Source organism: Calonectris borealis, chromosome 1, assembly GCF_964195595.1.
Source record: "Calonectris borealis chromosome 1, bCalBor7.hap1.2, whole genome shotgun sequence".
NCBI classification, from domain to species: Eukaryota; Metazoa; Chordata; class Aves; order Procellariiformes; family Procellariidae; genus Calonectris; species Calonectris borealis.
Window position 1 is genome coordinate 193,388,975 of NC_134312.1, and position 27,079 is coordinate 193,416,053.

General features: G+C 43.3%; 2 protein-coding genes across 4 annotated transcripts in view; one reads left to right on the forward strand and one right to left on the reverse strand.

Moving 5' to 3' along the window:
- Positions 1 to 10,397, forward strand: part of SMAD9 (SMAD family member 9) — a 37,771-nt gene extending 27,374 nt beyond the window's left edge. For 2 of the 3 annotated variants that reach the window (XM_075139772.1, XM_075139773.1), the window contains exons 6-7: positions 4,101 to 4,357; positions 9,519 to 9,662. In XM_075139772.1, the coding sequence (XP_074995873.1) occupies positions 4,101 to 4,357; positions 9,519 to 9,662 (401 nt within the window). Of the gene's footprint in view, positions 1 to 4,100; positions 4,358 to 9,518; positions 9,663 to 10,099 lie in introns of those variants that run through there. The other variant, XM_075139774.1, reaches the window with a different exon arrangement.
- Positions 10,398 to 18,520: 8,123 nt separating this feature from the next.
- Positions 18,521 to 26,240, reverse strand: RFXAP (regulatory factor X associated protein). Its single transcript, XM_075139775.1, is given in 3 exon segments — positions 18,521 to 19,782; positions 22,803 to 22,910; positions 25,578 to 26,240. Coding segments are annotated over 3 exon segments (882 nt in total). The 3' UTR covers positions 18,521 to 19,671.
- Between the last annotated feature and the right edge of the window lie 839 nt (positions 26,241 to 27,079).

A 27,079-nucleotide genomic window follows, 5' to 3' on the forward strand; every position in this document is an offset into this window, starting at 1 on the left:
AGGATAATTGCTGGTGCCTCAGGGCTGGTTCTCCTACCACCAAATAACAAAGGAAGATGGATGAAACACTTAGTAGTTGAGTTATTTAGCTGAGGAACTCTACCAGAGTTGCCTTTGTAGCTTTTCCCCCCCCTACCAGTCTGATTCCCTGCCTTGCCAGTAAAACTAAGTCTTGGATTCTCTCTCCAGCAGTTCTCCTTGTATGCTCCACTTCTGGTGTACATATACCCTGTGCACACAGGAGCCTATGCTGCTGGTGACAAGTATGAGGAGACCACACCTGGACATGTATGGCCGCACACGCTCCATCCCAGCTCACTAGGGCTATGTAGGGCCTGATATTCTCCCAGAACTTACTGTTGTTTGTGACAGTGAGTCAGGAGCCTTGTACCAGCCACTTCTCCGTGCGGATGAAGGTTTGCCTGTTCTGGTATATCCAGTCTAGACTCATTATCTTGCCAACCCAGCCTCTCACCAGTAGCTGCCTGGGAATGGATTTCCCACTGGGCTAATTAACTCTAATTGTTCCACTCCTATTATCTTGTCAACCTCACCTCATTTCCCAGGCCTAGAGCAGTATTTTAATTGGCTCTTGATAGTCTAGTGTTGAATGACTGAATACGAGGAAGCTCAGAGATAAATGTGACACAGTTTTTACAAACAACAGTGAACCTGAAGGCTAGCGCAGGAGATGATGTACTTAGCTCTTGCACTGTTTTCCAGAAGGGAAAGCACTTGTGTTGCAGATGCATGGTGTGAAGCCAGTGTGATGCTACAGGTGTCTGTCATAGTAGTTTGTTGTGAGGGGGTGGAAATGAGTTGTACATCTAGTTCTAACTTACTCAGAAAATAAAGCAAAGCTTCTCTATCAGCATAAGCTGTCAGAGGGGTGTAGATCAAAGCTGAGCCTGGCCCTAAAAGAAGAATGACAAAAGATCCCAGTCAAAGCTGTCATTTAAGGATGTTACATCCTGTGACTTTCTGCCCCAAAAGAGGAAGAGACAGAACAGGAAGAAAATGAGGTAAATGCTAATGGTCTTCATCCATTCAAATCTGAAGATCTGTCTTCATTGATTAAAAGTCCTTTAAAGTCTTACACTAGGAATCCGCCCAAGGGAAGGGAGCAGGTTGCCCAGAGAGGAGCTTAGTTTATCAGAGATCCTTAATTTTACTGCTCTTCCCTATTTATGCAAATCTTCAAAAAACATGTTCAAGTGGAATAGCAGTGGCACCAGTACAGGCCTGCAGAAGAGCACAGAGCAGCTCCAAAAGTGTGTAGTTCAAAGGCATGCTGGACAGATGAAAGCTACTGAAATGGATACAATTGTCACATGTTAACAGGGGAGAAAAAAGAGTGAGTAAACAAGATTAGCTCAGTAGGATAAGGATATGTGATTGAATTGTCATCTAGTGTATCAGCATGAAACGGTTTCCTGGAAATACCACATCAAAGCTAAAAACAATCCAGAACACAATGCAACATCTACTAGCAATTGGACCTGTTTCAGCAGTCAGACTTCAAGGACAAAAAGGGGACTTCTGATGAGAGTGTCAAAAAGATGTGGATGCTTGGAGACTGCTGAATTTCCGGTTTCTGCAGAAAGCAATGAAATCCCACTAAAGCATATGGACCCTTGATTTGGTCTTCTACAAATATGTATTCAGCTGCTTGGCTTCCTTGAGGGTGCTTGTCTCTGGTGAATGAGTACCAGAAGAATGGAAACACGCACTGACATTTCATTACTGCTGTATTTATTGCTTTTAAAAAGTCCACAAGGAAAAAGCAAATTGTAGCCTCTGCTTTCAGAAGTGACTTTGATGTTTTTGTTGTTATAGTGCACAGTTTGGGCAATGCCTTTGAAAGCATTTTTTGTAGAAGTTGAGTTACTCAATATACTCTGAAAATCCAGCCTTTAAAATTTTTCACCTTCGCACCTAGAAGTGTGGTCACCCTAAATCAGAGCCACACCTGAAGATTTGAAATGTGATGAACATTTATGTCCTTATTCTTCTCTCCCTACTCTTTGTTCTCACTCTATCTGTTTATTGCAGAAAGTTATATGGACTCCCTCAAGGTGAGCTAGGACCTTTGTGTTTTCAGTCCTTCTCTTTTATTCATCTTCCACAGAAGGGAAAGGAGATATAGGTCAAGTAATAGCAGTCACAATGTGCAACACCCCATAATGTCTGGTGCAGTTGGACCGGAGCTGATGACTTGTCTAATGGAGCTGTCATCTAACCCGTGTTCCCAGTGCAATACTAGCGTGTGCTCTGAGCCACACCCCCTGCCACTCACACCTAATTTGAGATCTCGTGGGTGCATAGAAGTAAAAGTCAAGTGATGGCTTGAAGACAGACTTTAAGGTTCCCATCTGAGTCACCCTGGAAGTCTATGGGAGAGCATATTTTTCCCAGATTCCTTTCCCACTCAACCTGCCTTTCCCCAAGCCTTTCCCACTTCTGTTTAGAGGCTGTTTTTGTCCTAAGGATGTGCTGCTGCCCCTTGCTGTCATGACCACAGAATGATGACCAGACTGGGAATATGTAACCAGTCTTTTTTGTATGAAAGACAACAGGAATAAAACTACTTACAACTGAATTATTAAAGCACAGCCATCACTAGCTTTGCAGGCAGTCCACTGGGACTCTGTGAACATGTGCATTTGTATGTAAGGGTTTGAATACCATACCTGGGAATAGAGAGGAGGATTTTATTTTTATTTAGTGGTGGTTTTTATGAGAACAAAGAACTGAGTTCTTCCACCTCTCTTGGCCGTGGGAGGGGTTCATCTCACCTAATCTAGCCATGAGAACGGTGAATGTCTAGGCATCTTCACAGGATGACTCGGCCCCCTTCAGGGTGTGGTTTCATGCTCACGTTTAAGCAGTCTGAGTCCCCACTGCCACGCTTGCACTGATGAAGATCTCACTGCAAATAAATCTTCTTTTGTTTTGTTTCGTTTGTTTTAAAGTTTATTAGCTGGTTCAGTTCCCCAATCTGGATGGCTGCCCAATCCCCAGCCGTTGCTGCCAGCATGAAAGCAGGTGTGGGAAGAAGCAGCAGGGGCAGGGAACGAGAGGGCCTTTTCAGCACCTGCACAGACTTCCATCAGTTTAAGCTGGCTGTGAGCCTGCGCTTTGTAGCGGATGGAGTGAATCATCTGGTCACAGTGCCTCTCATCGTCTATCAACTAGAGAAGGCATCTACACAGTTAGCTTACACAAGATCCCTAACTTTAAGGTTGCTGAATTGGGCTAAGGTAAATTCTCCCACCAATTTAGGTATATTTTCATGCAAGCAGACATCTTGGGAGTACCAGAGTCTTTGAACGGATAGAACTTCTTCCATCTTCATTTCCCCAAGGCACTGTAAAAATTTGAGAGTTAGTGTTGGTAAGTCGCTTGGGCACTGAAAAGTCCAGAAGGAAATCAGTCATTTTCTTGCTAAAGGTCACTTTGAACAGGATCTGATGAATAAGTCATGTCATGTAAATGCAAATACATGGTTCTGATGTAGTGGATAAAGCAAAATACAGAAAAGCTATTTTAAGTACACACCATGCTGTGTTTGAACTGCATGAGATAGGGTCCTGTAGTGAAAAAATAGCGTGCAATGAAGTGGGTCTTGGTCAGCGTGCATGTGCTCAACAGTGAAAATACATTTAGATGTGTAATGCATAACAGATTTGTCAGTTCTTTCACAGTTTTGATCCATGCTTTGTATGTGGTTGACATATGTTTGATATTTATGTGTGTGTATATGTAAGTCTATGTGTGTCTTGTCATAAAGTACTATGCTGTTGGGTTAAAGAATTAAACCAGCCTTCACTGAGAAACAAAGAAAAACATCACGTGCCACAAATTTTTTCTCCTAGACCAGTATCTCAAAATAGAAATTTCCTCTTAATGTTGGTGGGTCCATTGCACAGATACATGGATATGCAGTTTACTGTCTTCTAAAATGCAATGTATAGGCACTGAGTACCTGGAATGATCCTGGGCTTGTACACCCACACCAGTAAAATAGTTAAAGAATTACTGGTATAAAGTGTGCTGGGAACAATAGAGAAATAATACACATTATTTTTTCTTTTTTTAAGGTGTTCATCTTTACTATGTCGGTGGGGAAGTTTATGCTGAATGTGTCAGTGACAGCAGTATTTTTGTGCAAAGCCGCAACTGTAACTACCAGCATGGTTTCCACCCAGCCACTGTCTGCAAGATCCCCAGTGGCTGCAGCCTCAAGATCTTCAACAACCAGCTCTTCGCCCAGCTGCTTGCCCAGTCAGTCAATCATGGTTTTGAAGTGGTGTATGAGCTGACCAAGATGTGTACTATTCGAATGAGCTTTGTTAAAGTAAGGATTCTTTGTTTTCTCTTGCATTTCTGAAAAGGCAAATCCCATCACTTGCTAGCTTTGGTGCAAAACTAGACCCCATCAAATCCTTTCCAAGTGGGGATTTAGACACCCAACTTGAAAATAGCAATTCAGACTGCCTGTTTTCCAGTATTGCCTTAAACTTGTAGGTACTTAAAATCAGTAGCTTTTGTGGTCAACCTGGAAATCTCTTAGATTCCAAAAATTAGGTATTCCATAGGTTTTCTGTGCAAAATAAGCAGAGATTGAATGATGTTTCCCCATTGATTGCATAAAGAGCTCAATTTAGAGGGGCTTAACAACATGTAAATGTTGTAGCACATACCTTAGGCAGTTGTGATCTCTCCTATCATTACTAGTTTGCAACAGAGCTTGGTAAAGCCATAGATCTGAAAAGAATGTCCTTATGTCTCTAGATTAATTTACAGTGTCAGCATTACTATAGACTGGTATGTATGGTCTCAGTCAAGAAACACTGGGTCTTCCTTCAGCCGCTACTGAGCTTCGTGGGAATTGTTGATGTTTGCCACCTGTCTGATCCCTGGCAAGAGATTGTCTTAATTTCTTATGACATTCACTCTGGCCAGCCACACTACCAGAAGGGCTTCTTGCAAGCAGAATACAAAACCCAAAAGAACTTTTGACTTTCCCCCTGTTATTTGGAAGAGACAGGAGGCCACCAAAGCCATTACTGTTTCCATGTCTTTCATATCTGAACTTTGCAGTCTGACTTCTCTGTGTGCGATGTATCAGTCTTTGTGGGAGTTTCTTAAATCTTCTGAATGGCCTTGAATGAGATCTCTTGACTCTTTTTAGCGCTTATGATCTACTTAGGTGCCTATTGTATCATCTAAACCCCAGAGAATGGTGAGTATTTCAAGGCTGTTTGCAGATGCGCTAGACTGACTTCCTGTAGTGCTGCTGGGGAGAACTGGCAGCAGTGTTCAGCCTGCAAACTAGAGAAGTTGCGCCGTTAGAAGCAAGTTGGTCCTGCTAGGTACCAGAAGAAGTGGCTTGAGTATATCCCTTTGTCTTGCAGATTTGGTTCTATACAAATGACTGAATCAAGCTGATTGAATTCATATCTAAGATACTACAAAACTGCTTGAGGCTCGAGCCCACTTCCCCTATGTTCTGCAAAGCAGATTAGTTAAGTCCCACGCAGCTTTCTGGTTCTGACTCTCTCCAGCCATCCTTGGGGACCCATCTCCTTAACTCTCGAGAGCATTAAGAGTGCCCTGTAACTTTTCCCAAGAGTCCAAACCAAAATCTCTCTGCCCATGACCATGCTGTTGCTTTTTTCTTGTTGCTTTTTTTTTCTTTTCTTTTCTTTTCTTTTCTTTTCTTTTCTTTTCTTTTCTTTTCTTTTCTTTTCTTTTCTTTTCTTTTCTTTTCTTTTCTTTTCTTTTCTTTTCTTTTCTTTTCTTTTCTTTTCTTTTCTTTTCTTTTCTTTTCTTTTTTTCTTTTTTTCTTTTCTTTTCTTTTCTTTTCTTTTCTTTTCTTTTCTTTTCTTTTCTTTTCTTTTCTTTTCTTTTCTTTTCTTTTCTTTTCTTTTCTTTTCTTTTCTTTTCTTTTCTTTTCTTTTCTTTTCTTTTCTTTTCTTTTCTTTTTTCTATTCTTTCTAGAATAGTTTGGATTGGAAGGGACATTTAAAGTCATCTAGTCCAATGCCCCTGCAATGAGCAGGGACATCCTCAACTAGATCAGGTTGCTCAGAGCCCCGTCCAACCTGACCTTGAATGGGATGGGGCATCTACCACCTCTCTGTGCAACCTGTTCCAGTGTTTCACCACCCTCACTGTAAAAAATTTCTTCCTTCTATCTAGTCTGAATCTACCCTCTTTTAGTTTAAAACCATTCCCCCTTGTCCTGTCCAACAGGCCCTGCTAAAAAGTTTGCTGCCCCCTTTCTTATAAGTACTGAAAGGCCGCAATAAGGTCTCCCCAAAGCCTTCTCTTCTCCAGGCTGAATAACCCCAACTCTCTCAGCCTTTTTTCATAGGAGAGGCATTCCATCCCCCTGATCATTTTTGTGGCCCTCCTCTGGACCCTCTCCCAACAGGTCCATGTCTTTCTTGTGCTGAGGGCTCCAGAGCTGGACGCAGTACTCCAGGGAAGGAACTGACATCTTGTTCACACGCAAGCATTAGGGGGAAAAAAGAAAGCAAGAAACCCAACAAACAGCATTTGCTTTAATGGAAGACATGAATGGGCATGTTGTTTGTAAAGGCAGTGTAGCCAGTTACGCAATATTTTCATTATCTCAGCAACTCAGGGGCAGTCTCTTTGATGTGTTATCTGCCTCCATGCCCAGCATGGCAGCAGAAATGGCGGTGTTGATGCACTAAATAAATAACGCTGCTGCCATATTATCGCATTGCTTTGTTGAAACAATAGCAGCCACTATAGTGCCTCAGGCACCAGAAGACCAGCACAAGGAGTTATTTTGAACCCTTTCCCATGACCTTTGGAAAATGGCTATGCAAATCTCTTCTAGGTTATTCCTTCCTGGCCTGTAAAAACCCTTTCCTATACTCAGTCTTCTCAAATTATTTCTCTCCCAAGATGTAAGCCCCAGTGTGTTCAGTCTGGGGACAGGAATGCCCCTGGGTGTTGGGTATGCAGTGCACAGAGGAGCATGGTGTCTGTCAGAGCCACACACAAAGAGCCCCAGGTGCAGGGCAGTCCTTTGGCTTTTCCCCTGCTTCATGACCAGATGCTGCTGCTCACCTACAGCCCACAGGGCAACCAGAGCCAAAGGGCTGGTGACCCTGCCTTCTACACCACTAATGCTTGAGCTACCAGCTGGGAAGCAGAGATGGGTAGGGACCAAGACATGAGAAACTTGCCAGGACTGTGCCATCTTCCGGAGGCAGGACATGGGACAGAGGGAGATGAAAGTCCTGTCCCTTCTGATACCCTTCGTGTGCCCACGGAGCAGCTGGGAGGATCTCAACCCTCAGGCAAATGTGAGTGTATCATTGGTGAGAACAGACAGCAATTTCCATCCGCTGAGTGCCACTGATAACCAAAGCAGGATGGCTGTTGTCCACTCTCCACAGATGAGGCAGCTGAAGCACAAAGTGGAGAGATGGAGAGTTTCTCTAAGCCAAGGTCTGAACCCAGCACCCTCCCTCCCACATTTCCCCAAGGTCTTAGGGGCTAAGGGACGAGCCAGCAGATTTGGCCATGCTCCCCAGCACGAGGCAGCTCAGCGCTCTGGGACGTGGCTGGACCCTGGGCTGGAGAGAGCTGTTGCCCATTGGAGGCGGGAAGGGCTGGCAGGAGCAGCAGGACCCCTCGGCTGATCTCCCCTGTGCCAGAAGACGCATTTCTGGTCTCCCCGTGGGGGTATCAGTATCCTCTTCCCACCCTCTGCTCAAAAAACCACCACAGCTTTGCAGGTTGTTCTCATTTTATTCCCTTGTTAAGAGACCTCCACCTCCGGGTTCATTTCATTCCCGGGGATGAAGGAGGCTGCCTGCAGCCCACAGCAATGCACGGGGGGCACAGGGGGTCCTGCCCTCCTGGCATTTGCCCTGCTGGGACCTCCAGCCGGCAGCCTGAGAGAGCAGCACCGTGAGTGCTTGGGGATTGCCAGCAGAGGGAGATGGCCAGCCACCTGCACGCGCTGCCAAATCGGGCAGGTTGCACTTGCAACCTGTAATTCCTACTCCTCCGGATTTTCTGTCCTGCCAGTCAGCAGAGGTGCACCCACTCCCCTGACACTTGCCCTCTGGCCGTGTAGCTTCACTACAGCTGAGTACTTAAGACTTCACAAACTCAGAAGCCTGACTGCACTGATTTAGAGAGTGGCATCTTATGCAAACGTTTCCAGAACATAAATCTGAGGTGCCTGCAAACACTCTTTCAGGCCCTTTCTAGCCTGATAAATGCTCTGCAGGTCAGAAAAATGCTGCCTGATTAAAAGTAGTCTTTGGGCTTTGGTGGGTCCCTATCTTACTCTTCTGCTTTCTTCCCCCTTTTCTTCATTAAGTAGAAATGGATTTTATCCAGACCACTTATTACGGCATCTAGTTTTGGTATTGATCCTAGTTTTGCAGCCGATAGTCTAGAGAAGAGGGTTCTAGCAGCCTCAGTTGTCTGAGTTTTTCAGCACTCTACAATTTACATACCTTTGGCAGGCATCAATCTTAATATACCTCCATGTCCTTTTTTCATGACAACAATATCAACCCGCCTGACTAGCATAATGATCAGCTTCTCTGATCAGCGGCCCATGAATGAATAGCCTCATCCTGCAGTGGGACTGCGTTTTGCACGTTGCCCTATGGAAATCAGTGTTCAGTTCTGGCAGTGAGACAGCCGGTTAGCTGTGAGGCTTTGGGCTGTGACTTGGATGTCTTGTGTTGCTGTGAAATCAGGCTGCCTGCTTAAAAAGCAGACACTGTGCCCGCTTGAGGCGCGGGGACTTCTGGTTCTCTTTTCTCCCTGCAGCACCGCATCCCCATCTTCCGTCAGATGCTCCATATCCCTTATGTCCCTGAAAGAGCTGGAGAAATAACTGCAGGACAGCCAGGAACTCCTGTGGGAAAAAAGGACATGTTCCAGGATAGAAAACCTATGGAAAATAGCTATGCATAGGTTAGGTACATAGGAACCTTGCTGGAAGTTTCCAGAGTTTCAGATAAATACTTAGACCTTCTAGAGTCTCAGACTCGTAGGATGCATGTCTACCAATAAATGAAGCAGTGCCCAGGATCATTCCCAGCTCCTACTCAAGTGTTATGACAGGTCTGTGCCAGACAGCAGTCTGGCAGACTTTCCTGGGCACGTCTCTGGAGCGCGAACAGCAGGGACCATTCCCCGTGGGCTGTTTGCAGGCAGCCAAGCTCAGAACAGGCCTCTCCATGCCAGTTGGCCTCAGCACCTGGAAGTGTGAGACCACTTCCACTTCATTAAAAATGAGTATAGAGTCCCTGCTAACTATGATAACAATGATCTTAAAAAGCAGCAAAGTTTCTAGAGAAAGTTATCTCTAGGTCAAAGCATTAAATCTTGGGAACTTGGGTGATGGACTACTTGTAGTTGTGTTAGACTGTCAGCACTGGAGTTGTGATTTAATTAAAAAAAAAAAAACAAAACAAAACTCACTTTTCGGTCCTTTGATGCTTTTATAGGGCTGGGGAGCAGAGTATCATCGCCAAGATGTTACAAGCACGCCCTGCTGGATTGAGATCCACCTGCATGGACCATTGCAATGGCTGGATAAGGTGCTGACACAGATGGGTTCACCTCATAACCCCATCTCCTCAGTCTCTTAAGAATCATCTCTAGAATTCCCTTAGGATGGATGCTATTGCAGGCAGTGGCTTATAGGATTTCCAGTGAACAGAAGCTTCTATATGTAGATGTATGTAGATGTAAATATATCTATACATAGTCTACTCTCCTTTTTTTTTTCATGCTACGTTTTGTGGTTTCTAGTTATTCTGATGCCAGTACAATAAGTTTAGAAATTCAGGTATAGTGTATCTGTTCTCTAGTACAAAATAAGCCAAATTCCTGCAAAAGTGTCAAACATTTCCTGTGAGCATCTTCATTCCCCAGCCAAGCCAGTAAACGGTGCGAATTTTCAGCACTGTCATGTGGATTCAGAAACCTGGCTGTAGCTGTTCCTAGTAGGTGAAATTCACCCCTCTGCAGGCAACCAAAGTCAGATCTCTGCACCGTTTATATCCATTTTACATCGTAATTTCAGGTCTGAAAGAGGACCTTAGGTGGTGCACAGGACTTATCACAGAGATGACTTTTATCCAGTGAACTGAAGAACTAAACTGCAATTCCAGTCTGTCTCCCTACTGCAAAGCACGATGGGACAACAGATCCTCTGAGGAGCTGAGGCACCCCTGTCTCCCCTAGGATTTGGCAGGAGGAGAGAGCCCTCAGGACGCGTTCAGCACTGGAGCCTTATCAGAGCATTCTGGACACATCGAGTAGTCTGATGCTGTTAACACAGTAGCATATGGTACTGCTGCACTGAAAAGCAACAAGCTCCTAAGAAAAAAAAAAAGAAAATTTGAAATATATGCCTATAAGTTTAAAACCTAATTAACTTCCAGTGCTTTTTTGCAAAGTAAATACATACTTGCATATGTATCCGGCATGTAAACTGAATCCTATCCATTATACAGTATTGATGTAGTTTGTTTTAAGGTTAGGACTGTCTGTAGTTAGACTACTGTGCTGATATCAAGGGTACGTCTAAAAGGGATTTGAACTGTGATTCAGAAAAGGGAAATGAAGTGTGCATTGAAGAACTGATTAATGACTTTATCATTCGTCTTGGGATAGTCTCTGTACTGGGAAGAGGAAGCCCCACGCTCACAGGATGCAATGAGAAGGAGGTGGGAGTCGGCCACGTCCATCCCCTGTGCTGGGCCAGTCCTCAGGATCTGACTGCAACGCTCGGGTTTGAGAGAGAGGGCTTCCCTGCCAGTCTCTTCGTACGTCCCCATGGATGGTTTCTCATCTGCGGTACAGGCTTCATCATTTGCAGTGCTTTTGCCTTGCCTGCAGAGGATGGTGAGGCAGTGTAAGCCACGAACAAGTGAAGAGTGAGTCTGTGGTCCTTCTGTAAGCAGGGAAACCTATTGCCTATACTCTCATCCGCAGAGCCAGCCTTACAAAATGCTGTTCATTTGGTAACCTTTTCTGAGGAGGCGGGTGAAACTCTTTTTACATTTTGATGGTCCCCATTACCTTGCTGAAAGGGTAGAGGATTATTTCTTTCCAGGCATAACAGCCCACTGAAAATTGTTTTGCTTTAAGGGTCAGAAAGAGTGATAACTTCTCCAATCTCATTCCTCCTTAGAACACACCAGAAGTATCCTGAGGGAAAAAAAAAATGTTTTACAGAATGTTTCTTTTCTTCTCACACAATATCTGGTGCTACATATTTTACTGCCATTAGAAGAGGATGCCTGAAATTGTCAGCTACATCACATATGCAAATCAAATAACACTCACTGGAAAGACTTTCCATATGTTTTAGACGCTATGTAATACCTGTTACGGGGTGGTAATTATGAACAGAGCAGAAAAATCAGTAAACTAGCAGGTTTACTTCATTTGAATGTATCTTCAGCTGCCTGCAGAATTTGTAGGGCACAGAAGGATAAATTATTGTTAAGTTCGAGCAGTAATATCAATTGTATAGGAAATTTGTAAATGCGAAGAACCCTATTCTGTCACCATTTGATGTCAGCAGTGTCACTGTGGGATAGGAAAAGCTTTACAGTGCCTTCTGCAGCAATGAAATCCAATAATAATGTTACACAGAAATTCCAGGCGTGCGATTTACTGTTTAGCAGACTTGAGAGAGATCAGTTTGGAAAAAGACATTTTCCTCAGCTCCTTCTGTCATCAATGTCACTGTACTAAGGTACTGGTAACACGTTTTTTAGCATGTTTATTGCACCCTTTCTCCAGTAATTTCTCTGTGCTTTTCATGTTGCTCATCCCTTTGCTTTCTTAGCAGCTAAGGACAGAGAAAATAACCTCTTCTGTCCAGCATCTAGCTTTGTCCTTTATCCTAGATTCTTCCTTGCCTTTTAGGCTGAAGCCCCCTTCCCTCCTAATAGAGAGGGAAGCCTAGGGGTTGCTTTTAGACATTCCCAGCATTATCATCTTCCTCGCAGAGAGCAAAGGGGGACGTTCTGAGGTGCATCTGCTCTCGGGCAGCTCCACAACCCAGTTTCCTGCCAATGCTGCGGAGGAAAATTGGATGGCCAGTGAAGAGAAGCAGGTTCTTCTGGGGCATCATTCGTTTCATCATAAGGCAAATATTTTAAGTAGATGAAATACACTGCGCTCTGAGCATGCTTATGTCTTCCCATTGAGTACAAGGGGAACTCAGGGTCACTAGCTCAAATGTGGACTGCTACATCGGACATATCCAGAAGTAGGTGAGGTGGGCCCTAGGGATGATATGGTGGCTTTCCAGCCTAGTAATGGTCAGTAAGTGTCCGTGGTGTTTAAATGGAAGTTGGTAAATTCAGAGCAGTTTTTCCTTTCCTGTATGTCTGCTTTTACAGTAATCCTCATACAAATAGGATTTGGCTTCAATGCAGTCCACACGTGCATCTCATTAAAGATAGTCACCTTGATATTCCCTTACTAGTAAGTAAAGAGGCATTTCTGGAGCATGATTCTTCTGACCTGTTTAAAAGGTCTGCATTAGGATGAGATGAGTTTCAGCAAATTTAACTATTTGCTGAAATAGTTGATTGAATATTTGATTGAAGCACCTGATTCTGGGCAATCAAAGCCAACAGCCATCTCAGAGTTGTTAGCATTTGGAATGGCTGGTATCACTGTGTGAACTCTTTAATATTTTGATGGCCTCTAGGGGCTTAGTCCACCGTACAAGATGCTGTGCAGACACACAGCAGCTGACAGCTGCTTCCCAAGGGAAGGGGAGAGCTCACATCACGAGGCAGAAGTGGTAACAGTGGACAAGGCGAACAAGTAAGTAGGAAGATGATCCCTGCCCAGATGCAGTGATAAAAAGTAAGGCCAATAAACCATTTATTTCCCTTTCTTTTTGAACAAACTCTCTCCTACAGGCTTCTTTACTATGTGATTTGAGATCAGTTAAAAATTCAGGTTTCTCATAATTTAGAGCAATGTAACTTTGTATCTCACTGTAATGTCTCCCCATTTTGGAAGGAGATATTTTCTGCTGAAAGGTCTTCATGAACCTATCAATCTGAAGCCTTTAAATGCACTCATTAATACTCAAGCTTTGGAGATAGGCTTCCTGAGAGATTTAAAACCACTTACAGGGAGACTGCTTAGTTGAAGGCAGATTTTTTTAAATGTTTTTTTGAGCCGTCAACAATTCAAACCCTCTTGAAGGTTTCTGTGGAGAAGTACCATGTGTCAGCAGACAGTGGTGGGAGTTTGATCAGGCAGTGGCATAAAGCACATTCATCATGGTACGTAGCCCACTTGTTTTCCTATTAAGTAGCCAAAAGAAGCTGACCGCTTAATTGCTGCCAGTTCTTCAGCAGCACTAGTATTAATGTGCCATTTGCATCCAGAGGTGACGGAAGCAAATCTGGCACACTGACTGCATGGAGCCATTCAGTGGCACTGCTGCTCTGATGGCTCAGTCCCATAACCTTGCACGGTAACAGCTGATCAGGTACGGTGTAGCAATGGCTGTAGCATTCAGAAGTGCAGCACGTGCTTTGCCTCCCCGCCACAAGCGTCTTTTCTCCTCATGAGTATTTCATGTTTTGCTGTGCTCAGTCAGAAGGGTAATGTATCAGCGATACGAAGGGGAACTGTGGCCCCACGTAACATTAACTGGAGTTGAGGAAATTCCTTCCGTGTCTCCAGCAGGTACTGTGTCAGACTTCCACTGCCCTGAGCAGCCTTCTCTGGAGATCCCTTCCAATTTACATTATTCTGTGGGTTTGTGCAGAGATTCAATGGTAACTGGCCAGCACAGGCAGGAGCTCTCTGTTAGTAGAGACAGTTTCAGGATGAAGCATGTTTATCCTCAGCTATTTCTGCATGAGTTCAGTGCAGGACAGAGTTAAGAGGTATTAATGTTCCCTCAGTATATAATCAACACTGCAAACATTTCTCACTGTAATCATCATCTCTACCACACAGCTCTTACAATGGAGAAGATCAGGCATTTGTGACTGTAACTTTATCTAATCTGCCCTTGTTCTTCCTGGCTTACAACACTCACCTTTGCCTATAAGCTCTATGAATCAGAAAGTCTCATCAGTGACAGGAGTTGCACGAACAGCTGGATTTACAGAGGCAGCTCAGGTACAGACGTTTGCTTCTTGGCTGGATGGAAACAATTTATAAAGAAGCTTGGTTGTATTTAATAACTTTGAAGGGGTCTCAAGTATATGGCCAATTTTCTTGGCTCATTAGAGACTTCTCTGGTGCAGCTATAGCTTTCAGGAATACTGGAGCACTACATAGTGCTCAGCACAGGAAAGAAATATTACATCCTCTGTACTATTCACCTCTCCCCCCCGGCTCCCCATAACCTAGCTTAATAAAACCAAAACCAAACACAATAAAGAAAGATTAATGAGTCATAGGGTAGAGTAATTAAATACCATTTTTCAAAGTTGAGAAGTGCTGCCCAGAATATAGATTTATATAATCAGAAATGTACCGAATGGAACGTGTCCCACGTGCTCTCCAAGCCAAAGACGAGAGCTCCTTGCTCTGGAGAGCAGGCTGTTAGTTGAACATCTGAACCCAAGCCCTTCTGGGTGAGCGGAAACTCCACTGATGGGGCTGAGGAGATTTTTAGAGGACTTCTAGTTCATGGTTGGTTTCTGTAGCCAGAGGTGCATTGAGAGGATGAAGGGACTGGGGAGGAGGGAGCATATGACCAGATATGCTCAGTGGCCATCACAGGAGATGTGAAGGCAGTACGTGCTCGGGCAGCCATTGTGTTCACTAGAGCTTTTTACAATCACATCTAAACTAACCAGCAAGACCTGTTTTAGGAGCAGCTTGGAGTACCACAATCCTTGATCTGGCGCTTCCTATACACACAGTCTGGCTGGGTGCGCCAGCCTCCCGATTAAGCCATTAGGTATGTTGGGGCAAACGGTGTCCCATGAGACCCAAGGAGTAGGCTCTGGTTGCATCTGGGAACTGCACCTGCAAGATTACCCTCTGCCTCGCTGCAGGGCTAATGAGGAGTTCAGCTTTGGGCAACCATTCAAGGGCACTATAAGCACATCCAGTGTGTGCTCCCCAAAGAAAACTGCAGTCTGAACAGAAACTGCACGACTGAAAGACAAGGATTATATAGAGTGTCTACCTGGGAATTGCAACAAAGCAACTCACTTCATGCAAAGGTGGGAAAGGAAGATGGAATCAGCAGGAGCCTTCACAGGGACTCCTGACTGTGGAATAACATTTATAACAGGAACTAACAATGGACAGGTGTCCTTCCCTGAGAGCGACTAAGAGGTCAGGTCACCATCAAAAAAAATAGAGATGGTCCCATCTTGCAGAGGGGAGAGAGATTTTATGAGACACTAGATTTGTGAATAAAAAGCTTCTCAACCTGGAGGCTTCATTGCGGTCACTGAAACAGGGCTTCTTCTAATGGCAGCTCTGGGAGTACCTTTCTGCAAGGTACAGAAAGCCCAAGTGGGCATTTAGTCTTTGTTCAGCAGAGAGAAATCGCGTTGTGTCTCTAGTGCAGACAGACACTTCTGCATGTTGTGCACCAGCACAAAACACAGCCTTTGGTTTGTACCGATCATCTACTCATAGGAAGCTCCGGAGTGGCGAGGAGCAGCCAGGATCTTGTTACCTGTTCACCCCAGGGCTTTCCAAACAGCGTGCCCGGGCGTGCCTTACATTATATTGCCATATTGATGCCACACTTTCCTGCCAGGGAGGTGAAGCGTCTGAGAGTCCTATCAAAAGGACACCTCCACTTGCACCTGGGCCATGCTTGCAAACTTGGTGCCTGTACAAATAATGAATCTAATTTGCAGGCCATGTCTCTTATGCAAGGTAGACATAACCACTACGGCCTCCAGAGTCAGCTACTCTCCCATTATAGCCAATGTGAACACTTGCAGCTAATTGTGAACAGTTTTTAGATCTTCAGTCATAGTGTTTTTATTATCCATGGATGCTGCTATTTTATATTCCATGTTAGTATTCAAATAATATTGCATATGAATAGCATAGGAAGAAATAGACCAACCAGTTAATAATTTTAAATACAGACCTCATCAGCAAAGAAAAGCTAGAAAATACTTAGTAAAGTCTGACCCCTTGCACTTTCACAGTAGTGAGCACATCATGTTTCAAAGTGTTTTTTTGATGCTAAAGTGTGTGTTACATCTTATTAATTCACGGTTATGTCCATGAGATGCTTTGCAAACGAGAGCAAGGGAACAAACACATTGATGAGCAGAGATAATGCGCATTCAGATAAATTCTCTCTGCTTACTCAAGCAATTGGAGTTTTTAATTATTTATAATACTTTCTAAGTGCAAGTTAAATGTACCACAGCATACCTTCTGCAGATAATTCAGTGTTAGCAATTTAATCCCTCATTTCAGTATTGCCTCTGTGATATAAATTAGGCTGAGAAGCGAGACAAGAAAGTCAAGAAACAGGCCTCTCTGCGTGGATCAATGAAGCCAAAAGGTTGCAAAGTTCTATGCAGTCAAGGGGCCAAAATGGTGGAGTTGAGCAGGGGGTGGGTTTTTTGTGTTAAGTGCGAGCTATCACAGCCTGGTGCAGAAAAGAACCATGAATCATACATAGATTTAATAGTGTCACTTCTGTCTATGAACAATTCTGCCCTCTCTGTTCCATCAGAATCAAGGCAAAACATCTGCATCATCCAGAAGAAAGTATTACTTAGTGATCATCTGTAAAACAGTGTAGATCACTCTATAAATAACACTACTTGGACTCTTGCCTCTTCAGAATGAAAAATGTCAGACATAGTTTCAGGAACCTGAGAGATGAGGGCAGCTCGGCGTCCTGCGATCAGCCCCAGAGGACTCTATCCCATGCCTTGTCATACCAAGAAAGATGCAACAACTGCTAGTCGAGTGGACATTTTCACAAGCATTCCTCCTGCGGCATTTGATTTGAGGCATTCTGAAGTCAACATATTTAGTCTGATGTTTGAACAACACACTTTTTAACACACTCCATTTTCTTTGGCTGGAATTATTCTATTGTAAAAGGGATTATTCACGTCTTGTGTTTTACTGTTAATAAAGATATTTCGGATTTAAGAGCTCTCTCCTTTGTTGTCTCCCTTTTTCTCTTTGAAAGAGATTGGCCTTGGAAAGCTGTAGGTCCCAGTCTGATCACCAGCAACTTTGGGAACCAGAGCATTTAGAAAGCCTTTATTCAGACAAGTCAGTCTTAGGCAAGAGGAATCGGTGATTTCACTGAGTGAGTAATGGAATGAGGCAACAATTCCAGCAGAACGGGATGCTAGGCACTACAAAATATGGCATAAAACCTGCATGTTATAAAGTGCATGCATCCCTCACTGTCCTGTGGTAGATTTGTAGATTCAAGAGGATGGTTCAGCTTACTTTTAAAGGATGCAGCCCTGATCCAACAGGCAGTTAATGAGCAGTGATGCTGCCCTATGACAGAAGCCCTAGCTGTGGACCAGGCTGACATTAGTGGGAAGACAGACTTGCAGCTGTGCAGGTCTCAAACTGCTCAGGGAAAAAGAGATATAGCAAGAATGTACTGTTACAGAAGTCAGGTTTTAATCTTCCTAAAATTCAGATTTTGTTCTGCAATAACAGAAGCAAGGGAGTAGAAGACATAATGGTCTTGAAGCCACTGCTGGGTTCACACATGGCTTGGGAATCCCATCCGACACTCTGCCCAGAACAGAACAGAGCAGCCCTGTTACCAGCACATCTCCTGCCACCTGCACCAGCCCGTCAGGCACCGGCCTCACAGACCACCAGAAACACAGGATAGGCGAGCTGCACTGTGCTGCTCTACGCACATCGTCAGCAAGTTGCATTTGTTTTGAGGTAACCAACTCATTCAGCACTGTCTTAACAAACACGCTCTGTGTCCCTTTTCTGTCGTGAGGGTTTGGGTTTTTGTGGGGGTTGTTTTTGGTTTTGGTTGGTTGGTTTTTTTTAAAAGTTTAATCAGATCTGTCCACCTAAATGCTTTCATAAGCTGACCATTTAAAACAAAAGCAAATATTTCATTCTACCATTTCAGCCCGTTACGTTTTCACATATATTCTGACACACTGAAAAAAGTAATCTGATTTTACTTAAAGCTAAAATAACTTTCTATAACAAGAGCCTTGGAACACAAAAGTTTTAATGCCACCTTGTCAGAGTTAGCCATTTTAGTATAAAAAAAAAAAACAACATAGAAATTTAACAGAACAAAAAAGAACAGGCTTTGGTTTTGTTTTTTAAAGAAAAACAAAGATTTTACTCAAACACTTATTGGTCCAGAACTGTTGATACAAAGTTTTTCAACTTCTTTTTTAAAGAACAACTTGCACAACGCTAAATACAATAAACCCCTACTGAACAAGTTCTATACATACACAAAGCACAGCTTGTAAAAATTCATAAGACTAACAAATACTCCTGATGCTGCAATATCAAAGTAATACTTTAATAAGCACCTACACCATTCAGACAAACTCTGTTTGGAAATGTGGTTTAATACAAAACTTTGTTTTAAAAACAAAACATCGGATTCAACACTTACATAACACAGTGTAATCAATCAATTGCAAGTTCATCTGAATTGGCTGAAAACCTGAGAAGTCTAGCACTAGAGCTGATTTGCAGCTGTCTTAATAGAAGAATTTTAACTATACTTTTTTTTTTAGAAGAAAAAGAATACATGAAAGAAAAAAAAGCACAATTACATTTTAGGTTTTGGATGCATTCGCTATTATGAGTTAAAAGCTTAAAAATTTGATTTAGTCACTTAAAAATGAGTGATATTCTTATCTGTAATAAAGTTATATTTCATGTATAAGAGGTTGGTCCTTACAAATAACTCCACAAAACAAGGTCCAACTCTCAGTTGCATACATTCCACCTAGTTCTTCTCTAAAGCTTTTTGCCATTTATCTCTTTCGGAACTTTTAAACACAAATTCTTTATATGCTTTGCACAGACAATGAAGCATTTCAAACCTACTCCACTTGCAGATAAGGAATATACAGCAGGAGGATCACCTGATTTGCACTCTTCTGAGCCACTGGATCAACTTCTTGATAGCATGTTGTCTTTAGCCTTTAGTGCAAGATTCTACTGGACGTAAGTTTCTCATATCCCTGAGCAGTTGCTGTTAGGTCATGCCACTGGACTGGCTCAAATTCAGGACTTTATTTCATAACTTCCATAGAAAGTAACTGACTTCCTTCAATGATAGTCATCAAAGAGTGACTTGTTTAACAGTAAATCCCTATATAGAAAAATGTTAATTTAGTGGAAGACTTTGGTAGGAAAAGGGCGTACAGCTAAACATTACTAATATAAACAAATTTCTATTAAAAAATTAAACATTAAAATGAAGTTTTAAAAAGAATCAAAAAATAGACTCCTCCAGATTTTCTCACAAGTTTGCAGACACCCAAGCAGCTCAAAACCTCAAAAGTGCAAACAAGAAACAAGTGAAATACGTAACAGCAGCAACTTTAGTTTTCCTTTAAACATGGAGATTCTTTGTATTTATATATCCTATTCCTCCTTCAGCACCAGACTCATCTGCAGGTGACTGATCTGTTCTGATTACCCAGGTGCTCCTTGAAACTGTTGCTGCCTTTGTTCCAAAGCCTGTTGACTTAACAGTTGCTGTTGTTTCTGTAGAAACTGCACTACTTCTGGACTCCTGAGTAGGGACTGCAAGAAAGAGAAAGCAGACTTTACTTTAAAGAATTCACATATATTAAATAGCTACAATAGTGATTAAATTTATATTATAATATTTTTCCATTAAATCAATTTGCGCATTACCCATTGTTGTGGTTTAACCCCGGTAGGCAACTAAGCATCACACAGCCTCTTGCTCATTCCCCTCGAGTGGGATGAAGCACTGTTCAGCAATAACTAACATATCACTGTGTTATCAACACTGTTTTCATCACAAAACCAAACCATAGCCCCACACAAGCTACTGTGAAGAAAATTAACTGTACCCCAGTCAAAGCCAGTACACCCATACAAATAAGTGTTAAATTAAATGCTGAAGAATTACAAAACATGCTCACAAAAAACAGCTAGAAACTGTTTCAGGACATCAGCAGGTGTCCTGATAAGAAGCAGCATTAACACACATCCTGAAAGCATATTCAGAATGTAAAGAACATACAGTATCACAGAAGCCATAAAGATAGCAAACAGGAGTAATCTAGTGATATTGAAAGCAAACACTTCTCAATTGTGCTTCAGTTTTGAACCAATTTCTACATTTCTCACTGCAGAGAGCTCAAAAATACTACAATAAATACATAAAATACTATAATTCTACAGCAAAGCTCATGTGCCTGTCAGAGTTCAAGCATCTGGACAATGCTCTTATCATATGGTTTAGTTTTAGGTAGTCCTGCAAGGAGCAGGAAGGATCATTTCAATGATCCTTATAAGTCCCTTCCAACTCGAGATACTCTATGATTCTACGTTCACCAAGTGTTCAATAATTTCCCAACATTTCAAAACAGCAGTCCAGCCACAAGGAATGAGTTAAAAAACCCCTCTGCCTTCAGTCAAAAGTATCTAAAAAAATTTGCATCTGGCTCCTGGCCTGAACAGCGGTAGTCTGTGATCCAGCTTTGGTTGTTCACTCTCATTCCTGCATGGTGGCAGCACAAGCGTTTGTAAGGTCAAATGGCAAATCAGGTTGTGAATGGATCCTTCCAAAAATTAACACAGAAAAAAGGTTATTTTTCAGCTGAATTAATTCCCTAGACTACTTGCTCATTATGCATGGTTGCTTCACTGATGCAACCAAAGAGGTACTGCAACTCTGTAATCCAGATTTAGATTCAAAAGGACCAGCAACTTCCAGGGCAGGATCTAGAACTTCATTCTATTAGAACTATTATTCTGCAGAGATTATAATTGAAAACAACCATTCTGCATATAACTCACACCTACAGCAGCACTGAACAGGTAAGATAAGTGCATCAGCCACTGAAAGCAGTTATTAATAACAGACTCACTGAACAGATGCGCAGTCACCTTTTCCTTACCGTACATTAGCTTTACCAAGTCACTTCACTGCACAGGGTAGTTCTGCAGTAAGTAGTTCTTTCCTCTACGGCTGTTTTATGACATCAATGTGCTTCAGGCTCTCCATCCACACCTTGCTGCTTCTCAGCCCCTTGCCTCTGCTTTCTATATCTTTATCAGTGCAAGCTGCACATCCAGGCACACAAGGGCCACCACAAAAGCCTCTCCTCACAGACATTAGCCACACACAAGAAACTTATGAGCAAGCACAAAGGACTTGGCGCTTCCAAGCAATCAACTTGCAGGCAGCTACCAGTGACATGCAGTAACTTTCACGTGCAGGAACATAAGGTATGAAATAGCCTTGGATGCAACAGGCCATGAGAGATCTTTCTGGGTCACCACGTATCCCTCAGGCCTTGTGTTGTGTAGATATGCACAAAACAAAGAAGAAATTCTGGAAGAAATAATGCTGAATTACAGAAACCAAGTCAGGGCAGAGAGAGAAAAGCAAGAATCAGATCAAGGAGAATCTGAATCTCACTTTGCCAGAATACTACAAGGAAACCTGAATCCTTGAAGAGCCTTGACATAACTCTGTGCAAAAGCTCTCAACATCTATTTGAAGAGCTTCTGGTTGCTATATTTCTAGAAAAATTAGTGTTTCATTAATAAGATATCTTTCAAATTTAATTGAAAGCCACATGAATAGAAACAGCCAGGAAAGGGGACAACAATTTGGGAAGCGGGGCATGAGGAACAACAGATAATGTGAAAAATAAACTCCATAGTTCATTACTTTTTTCTTGTAAAAAACGAAGAGCTACAGATACCTCTCTGAGTTTTAGACATAATCATTAAATAGGTGCTATTATTGAGAAAGAATTGAAGAAAAGAAATCTGTATAGGTGTAGACTTAAGACTGATACAATGTTCTTTAAAGACGTTTCAAATTTCTGAACAAGGAATACAGCACTTTAATGAGTGTTGTTAAATGCTTTGCATAGCTAACAGAGAGAACAGGCAAACAGTCGTATTAGCTTTTGCAGAAAGGAGACTGTAAAAATCAGTAACATAGAAAGTAGTGAAGAAGCCCAAGAAGGAGTAAATACTGAATTATTTCCCTCCATGGGGCTTAAATCTTTAAATATACTTAGAGGAAGAAAAAAAGCATTTCAAAACTTACAACACATGCCATTCATGCAGTCTACAAATATTACAAACCGCTTACACAGTTTGCTTTATCAACAAATATATACGCAATTTTAAGTGTGATATGGTAAGTCTACAACTTTTAAAACACACTACAGTAATTAAAGCTTACATCAGACCTAAAGTCCATGCATTGTTCTATTTAAAGCTTTACAGGAAAGTTGGTTTAACAAGTTAAAAACATCACAGTTATACTATAAGCACTATTTACCCTAAAGAAATAACCACATCTATTTAGTACTACCAAAATACTCAACTTCAGTTAACATGGCAGCGATCATTAGATTTAGTAATCTTAGCATTCCTCACGCAGAGGCCGAGACACACATCTGCTCTGCAGTGTATTTCAAATTTGAAAATATGCACATGTAGCGTACAATCATTACACCGATTTTCATCTTTCACAAGGGTGACAGTTAAACATGGTTACATTGCCTTTATTTATTTGAGTTCAAAACCTCTAAGAAAACAAAACTTACCAGCCTCTTTTTATTCAATACTTGTTCTAAAAGAGTAGGTCTTGCTGGGCGATCTCCAATGGATCCTGTTCTCTGTTTTGTAACAGAAACTGAACCTTCAACACTATCCTGCACATGAAAGAAAATAAAAAATAGAGAAGTGAGACTATAAACCCTGATATAATGATACATTTACTTTTCACCAAAGTCCCAAGAGTAAAGAATGTTTGCCTTATTAATCTGCAGAGGACAGTAGCAGCAGAAGAATGGAATTGGCCTCTTTTTTCCACATTATTTTCATTATTTCATCAGTCACAGTGAAGCAATGCAGCTGAGTTAGTCTTGTAAATTGCAAAATTAACGAGGTTACTATGGCTAGTTAATGAATTTACTTGATTGCATTTCTTAAAAATGAAGTCATTCACAACAGCTCAATCTCCAGCTTGTGGAAGTGAATGATATTTAACAATTTGCAATTGGGTAGGAATGACAATAATACTTTTAATAGCAAAACAAAACATACTTCAGGATACTATTATGAACTTGTCAAAGCCACAGGCAAGAGACAGTAAAACCTAAATGTTTTTTCTTTGTAAGTTTGTTCTGTTCCTTATACAATCACCAGTCATATGAAGTAGACTGTCTTCTAAACAATACGGCTCTACAATCTGCTGTAGAGAAAATATTCATGGTTGAAAATTTCAACCAATGTTGAATCCTATGTGTATTAAATTCACAACTTACTGACACTTCCATTTACCTGAAAGGGTTTGAGCAAGAACAACAACAAAGTATCCCAGTATCTTTCACTGCAATCCTGTCCACAGAAGTGAAAAATGAAACTTCTATTAGGAATCTATCTCTGATCCCACAGTATCTTGTGGAGCCTTGATAGACAGCACTGCAAAAAAGCACACTAAGCTTAGCACTAAATACCCTGCTTTCTTCTGCAAGTTCAGGCCTTAATTTCATAACATTCAAAGAAACCTGCACTTGCAGAAACTGGGAGAAGCAAGCCCGCTCTCTTCCAACATGCAGTAATCACTACTTCATATTACAGATCAAAGAGTCTTAACCCATCACTACATGAAATGCAGCGATTTTACCCTTCTTCCTTACTGTCCCCTTTTCTGAACTGGCACAAGCATTTGTGTAGACACATCGTGAACTGAGCATCATGAATTATTAGCAAAGGGAGAAGAGGGGAAATCATGCCGGTATATAAATCTAGCATTCACCCACATCTTGAATACTGTGTGCAGTTTCTGCTCTCTCATCTGAAAGAGAAGTAGCTACTAGAGAAGGTCGACAGAACCGCAACAAGGATGATAAAATTACAGAACTTTTCACTTAGAAACAAGCATGCTACACCTTTTCACTGCAGGAAGGAAACAACTTAGAGGCAAGCCTACCAAGTTAGTGTCACAAACTTAAAGGGAATTAAGTTGTTCACTATATCTTCTAATGTAAACACTAACTGGCAAATTAAGTTAACAGCAGCCAGGTTCAAAAACAAGGAGGAGATCATTCAAACCAGGCAGCAGACCCGAAGAACCTATCAGAATGTAATGGATGCTCAGAGTTTACAAGGGTTCCACAAAAATCTGAAAAAGTGCATGGAACAGACATCAGTTAGAGTCACAAAATACATCAGAAAACCCAGACCCGTCTCAGCAAGTCCTTTGAGCTGAAAGAGAGAGAAGCTGGGAGAATATTCCCTAGCAGTATCACATACACTTGCCTTTTTCTTATGCACCTGCTTCATGGCAGCTTTTACAGCTAGACAAAAAAAGATTCTTTGGTGTGACAACCAGTGTGGTTACTATGATATTTATACGAAGAAAAACAGAAAAAAGAAAGTTTTTTGATGGTTAGTTAGGTAGTTGATAGTTAGATCAGCTGCCAGTCACACAACCCCAGAGACAGCTGCGCTGACAAAAAAGGGTTGCTTTTGGCAGGAGCGCCAGATAAGATCTTTTTCTTCTGGCAAACACTATTTTATACTTGTTCCTTCAAGCACAAACTAGCCAGCATTTTCAAAAGTAAAACCATTTTCCTCTTTCTACCTCATCTAAATACAAGATCTTAAAAGCTAACTCAGTGCAAGCGACCATCAGAAACCGTGTTACCCTGGCTGAGTCACAAACTGTAGGGAAAAAACTATCTAAAAAGTTGAATGTTAGAATCAGTTCTCCCACTGACAATATTTCCCCATCTAAACAATACACGTAAGTTTATGAAAGTGGTCTAAATATTTAACTGCCATTTAATATAAAAAAAAAATCAACAGGTATCTTGAAAAACCTACACAACTGATTTTTGTATGCAATATAATCTGATATGCAACGGTCTTTTATACTTTAAAACTCCACATTTCAGTTCCAACTGGGCAAGACGACTGACATCTCTCTTAGATCTATACTTTTATCCTTCCTCCTGTGAAATAAACGCATGCTGCACAGCGAAGCATCTTTCAGCAAGATTTTTTTTCGTGGAATCTTCTGGTACAGTTGTAAGTTGCTACAACTTATATCAGAGACAGAAAAAGAAACGGGATTTGCTCTTGCACTAGAGGAAGCGCGAACTCTAGGACTGTCCTTCGCTGCCGGTACCGGAGATTTGTTCCCTCTCCTCTGGGCAAAAAGGTCCCATTCCGTCTGACAGAAACCGATTTTCCACGGGAAGCCCCTACCCCCAGGGGACCATACAGCAGCCGGGCTGCCCACCGCCTTCACCACCCGACGAGGCCCCAGCTGAGGCCCACACCGCCGCCGCCCCCCGCTCCCGCTGCCTCACCTCGGCCCGCGGGCCGCCCCCCGCGGCGGCCGCCCCGCCGCCCCCCAGGGCCTGGTCGCTCTTCTTGCGCTTGTACTTGTCCTTGTAAATCTTGTTGCGGTGGCGCTTGCACATCCAGGGCTTGCGCTGCTTCACCACCTGCGTGGTGGTCTCGCTGCAGCCCTGATAGGTGCAGCTCTTGCAGCCGCCGCCCGCCGCCGCCGCTTCGCCGCTCGAAGTCGCCGCCGCTACCGCCGCCGCCGCCACCGTCGTCGTCTCCTCCTCCTCCAGCTCCTCCGGGCTGGCCGTGCTCTCGCCGCCCGCCGCCTCGGCCTCCTCCCCCGCCTCAGCCTCGCCGTCGCCCCCCAGTTCGTAGAATAACATGAGGCCGCCGCTACCGGGGGGCGGCAGCAGCGGGTCGGCGCCCGGGAGCGGCAGCACGCCCCCCCCCGCCCCAGCCGCCGCCTCCTCGCCTCCGCACGGCTGCATCACGAGCAGCGCCAGCGAGGAGGAGGAGGAGGCGGCGGAGGAGGAGGACGACGACGAGGGAGCGGCGGCGGGGCTGGCCCGCAGGGCGCCGGTAACCGAGGCCGCCCCGCCCGCGGCCCCCGGCGCCTCAGCCCGCCCCCGCGCCGCACCGCACCCCTAGGGCGCAGGCGCCGCCACCCCGCGCTCACCGCGCATGTGCCCGCGGCCCGCACACGCGCCCTAGAGGCCGGCCGGCCGGCGGGGAGGCCGCGCGCGCCATCTTACCGGTCGCAAGGCGGGGCGAGCGCGCATGCGCGGGCTCAGCCTGCCCAGGTGCGAGACGCGAGGGGCGGGGTCACGTGCCTGGCGGTGCTGAGGGGAAGGGGAAGGGCCCATTTAATGGCGGCGAAGCGTCCCGGCCAGGTCTCTGGGACTTTGCCTTCGGGCTATGCCCGTTCTACTAGCATGAAGCTCTCATGTCTTCTCCAAGTGCAAAGAACCCCCTTGTGGCCTTTTTACAGCCACCAGTGCGATTTGGCCCTGTCAGCTTGCTCAGCCCGCTGTCCTGCTGCAGTCCTGTGGTGGCTGTCCGGATCCAAACTGTTGTGTCACTGATCTTCACAAGTGCTGTCCCTGGGCTGTGCTTGTGTCCTCACTTTCCAGCCACTACCAGCTGGAGAGTGGGGACATGGGGGTGCAGTTTGGCTTCCTCTCCCTTAGTCTTTTTATGACCTCCAGCCCGCTATTGCTCTTGTAGCTTTCAACTCACTGCTCCTTGCCCTTTCTTTCCTTCATTTTTTATTGATTCTCTCCTTGGCTCGCTTCTACATAACTCTTTGGATGCTTTTTCCCTATTACAAAGTTCATCTGAGCAGCTAAGACCATCTTCACCCAATTTGTGCCATTACAAATACATTATTCCTAAGTAAACATTTTTATTCTATCATGTAAATGAATGGTATATCCATAACCTTAGCCATTTTTTCACTCCTCAATCCAGTTCTTTTTTCTGCAAAGGTCTTACATTTTATACCAAGAAAAAAATTACTTGTAAT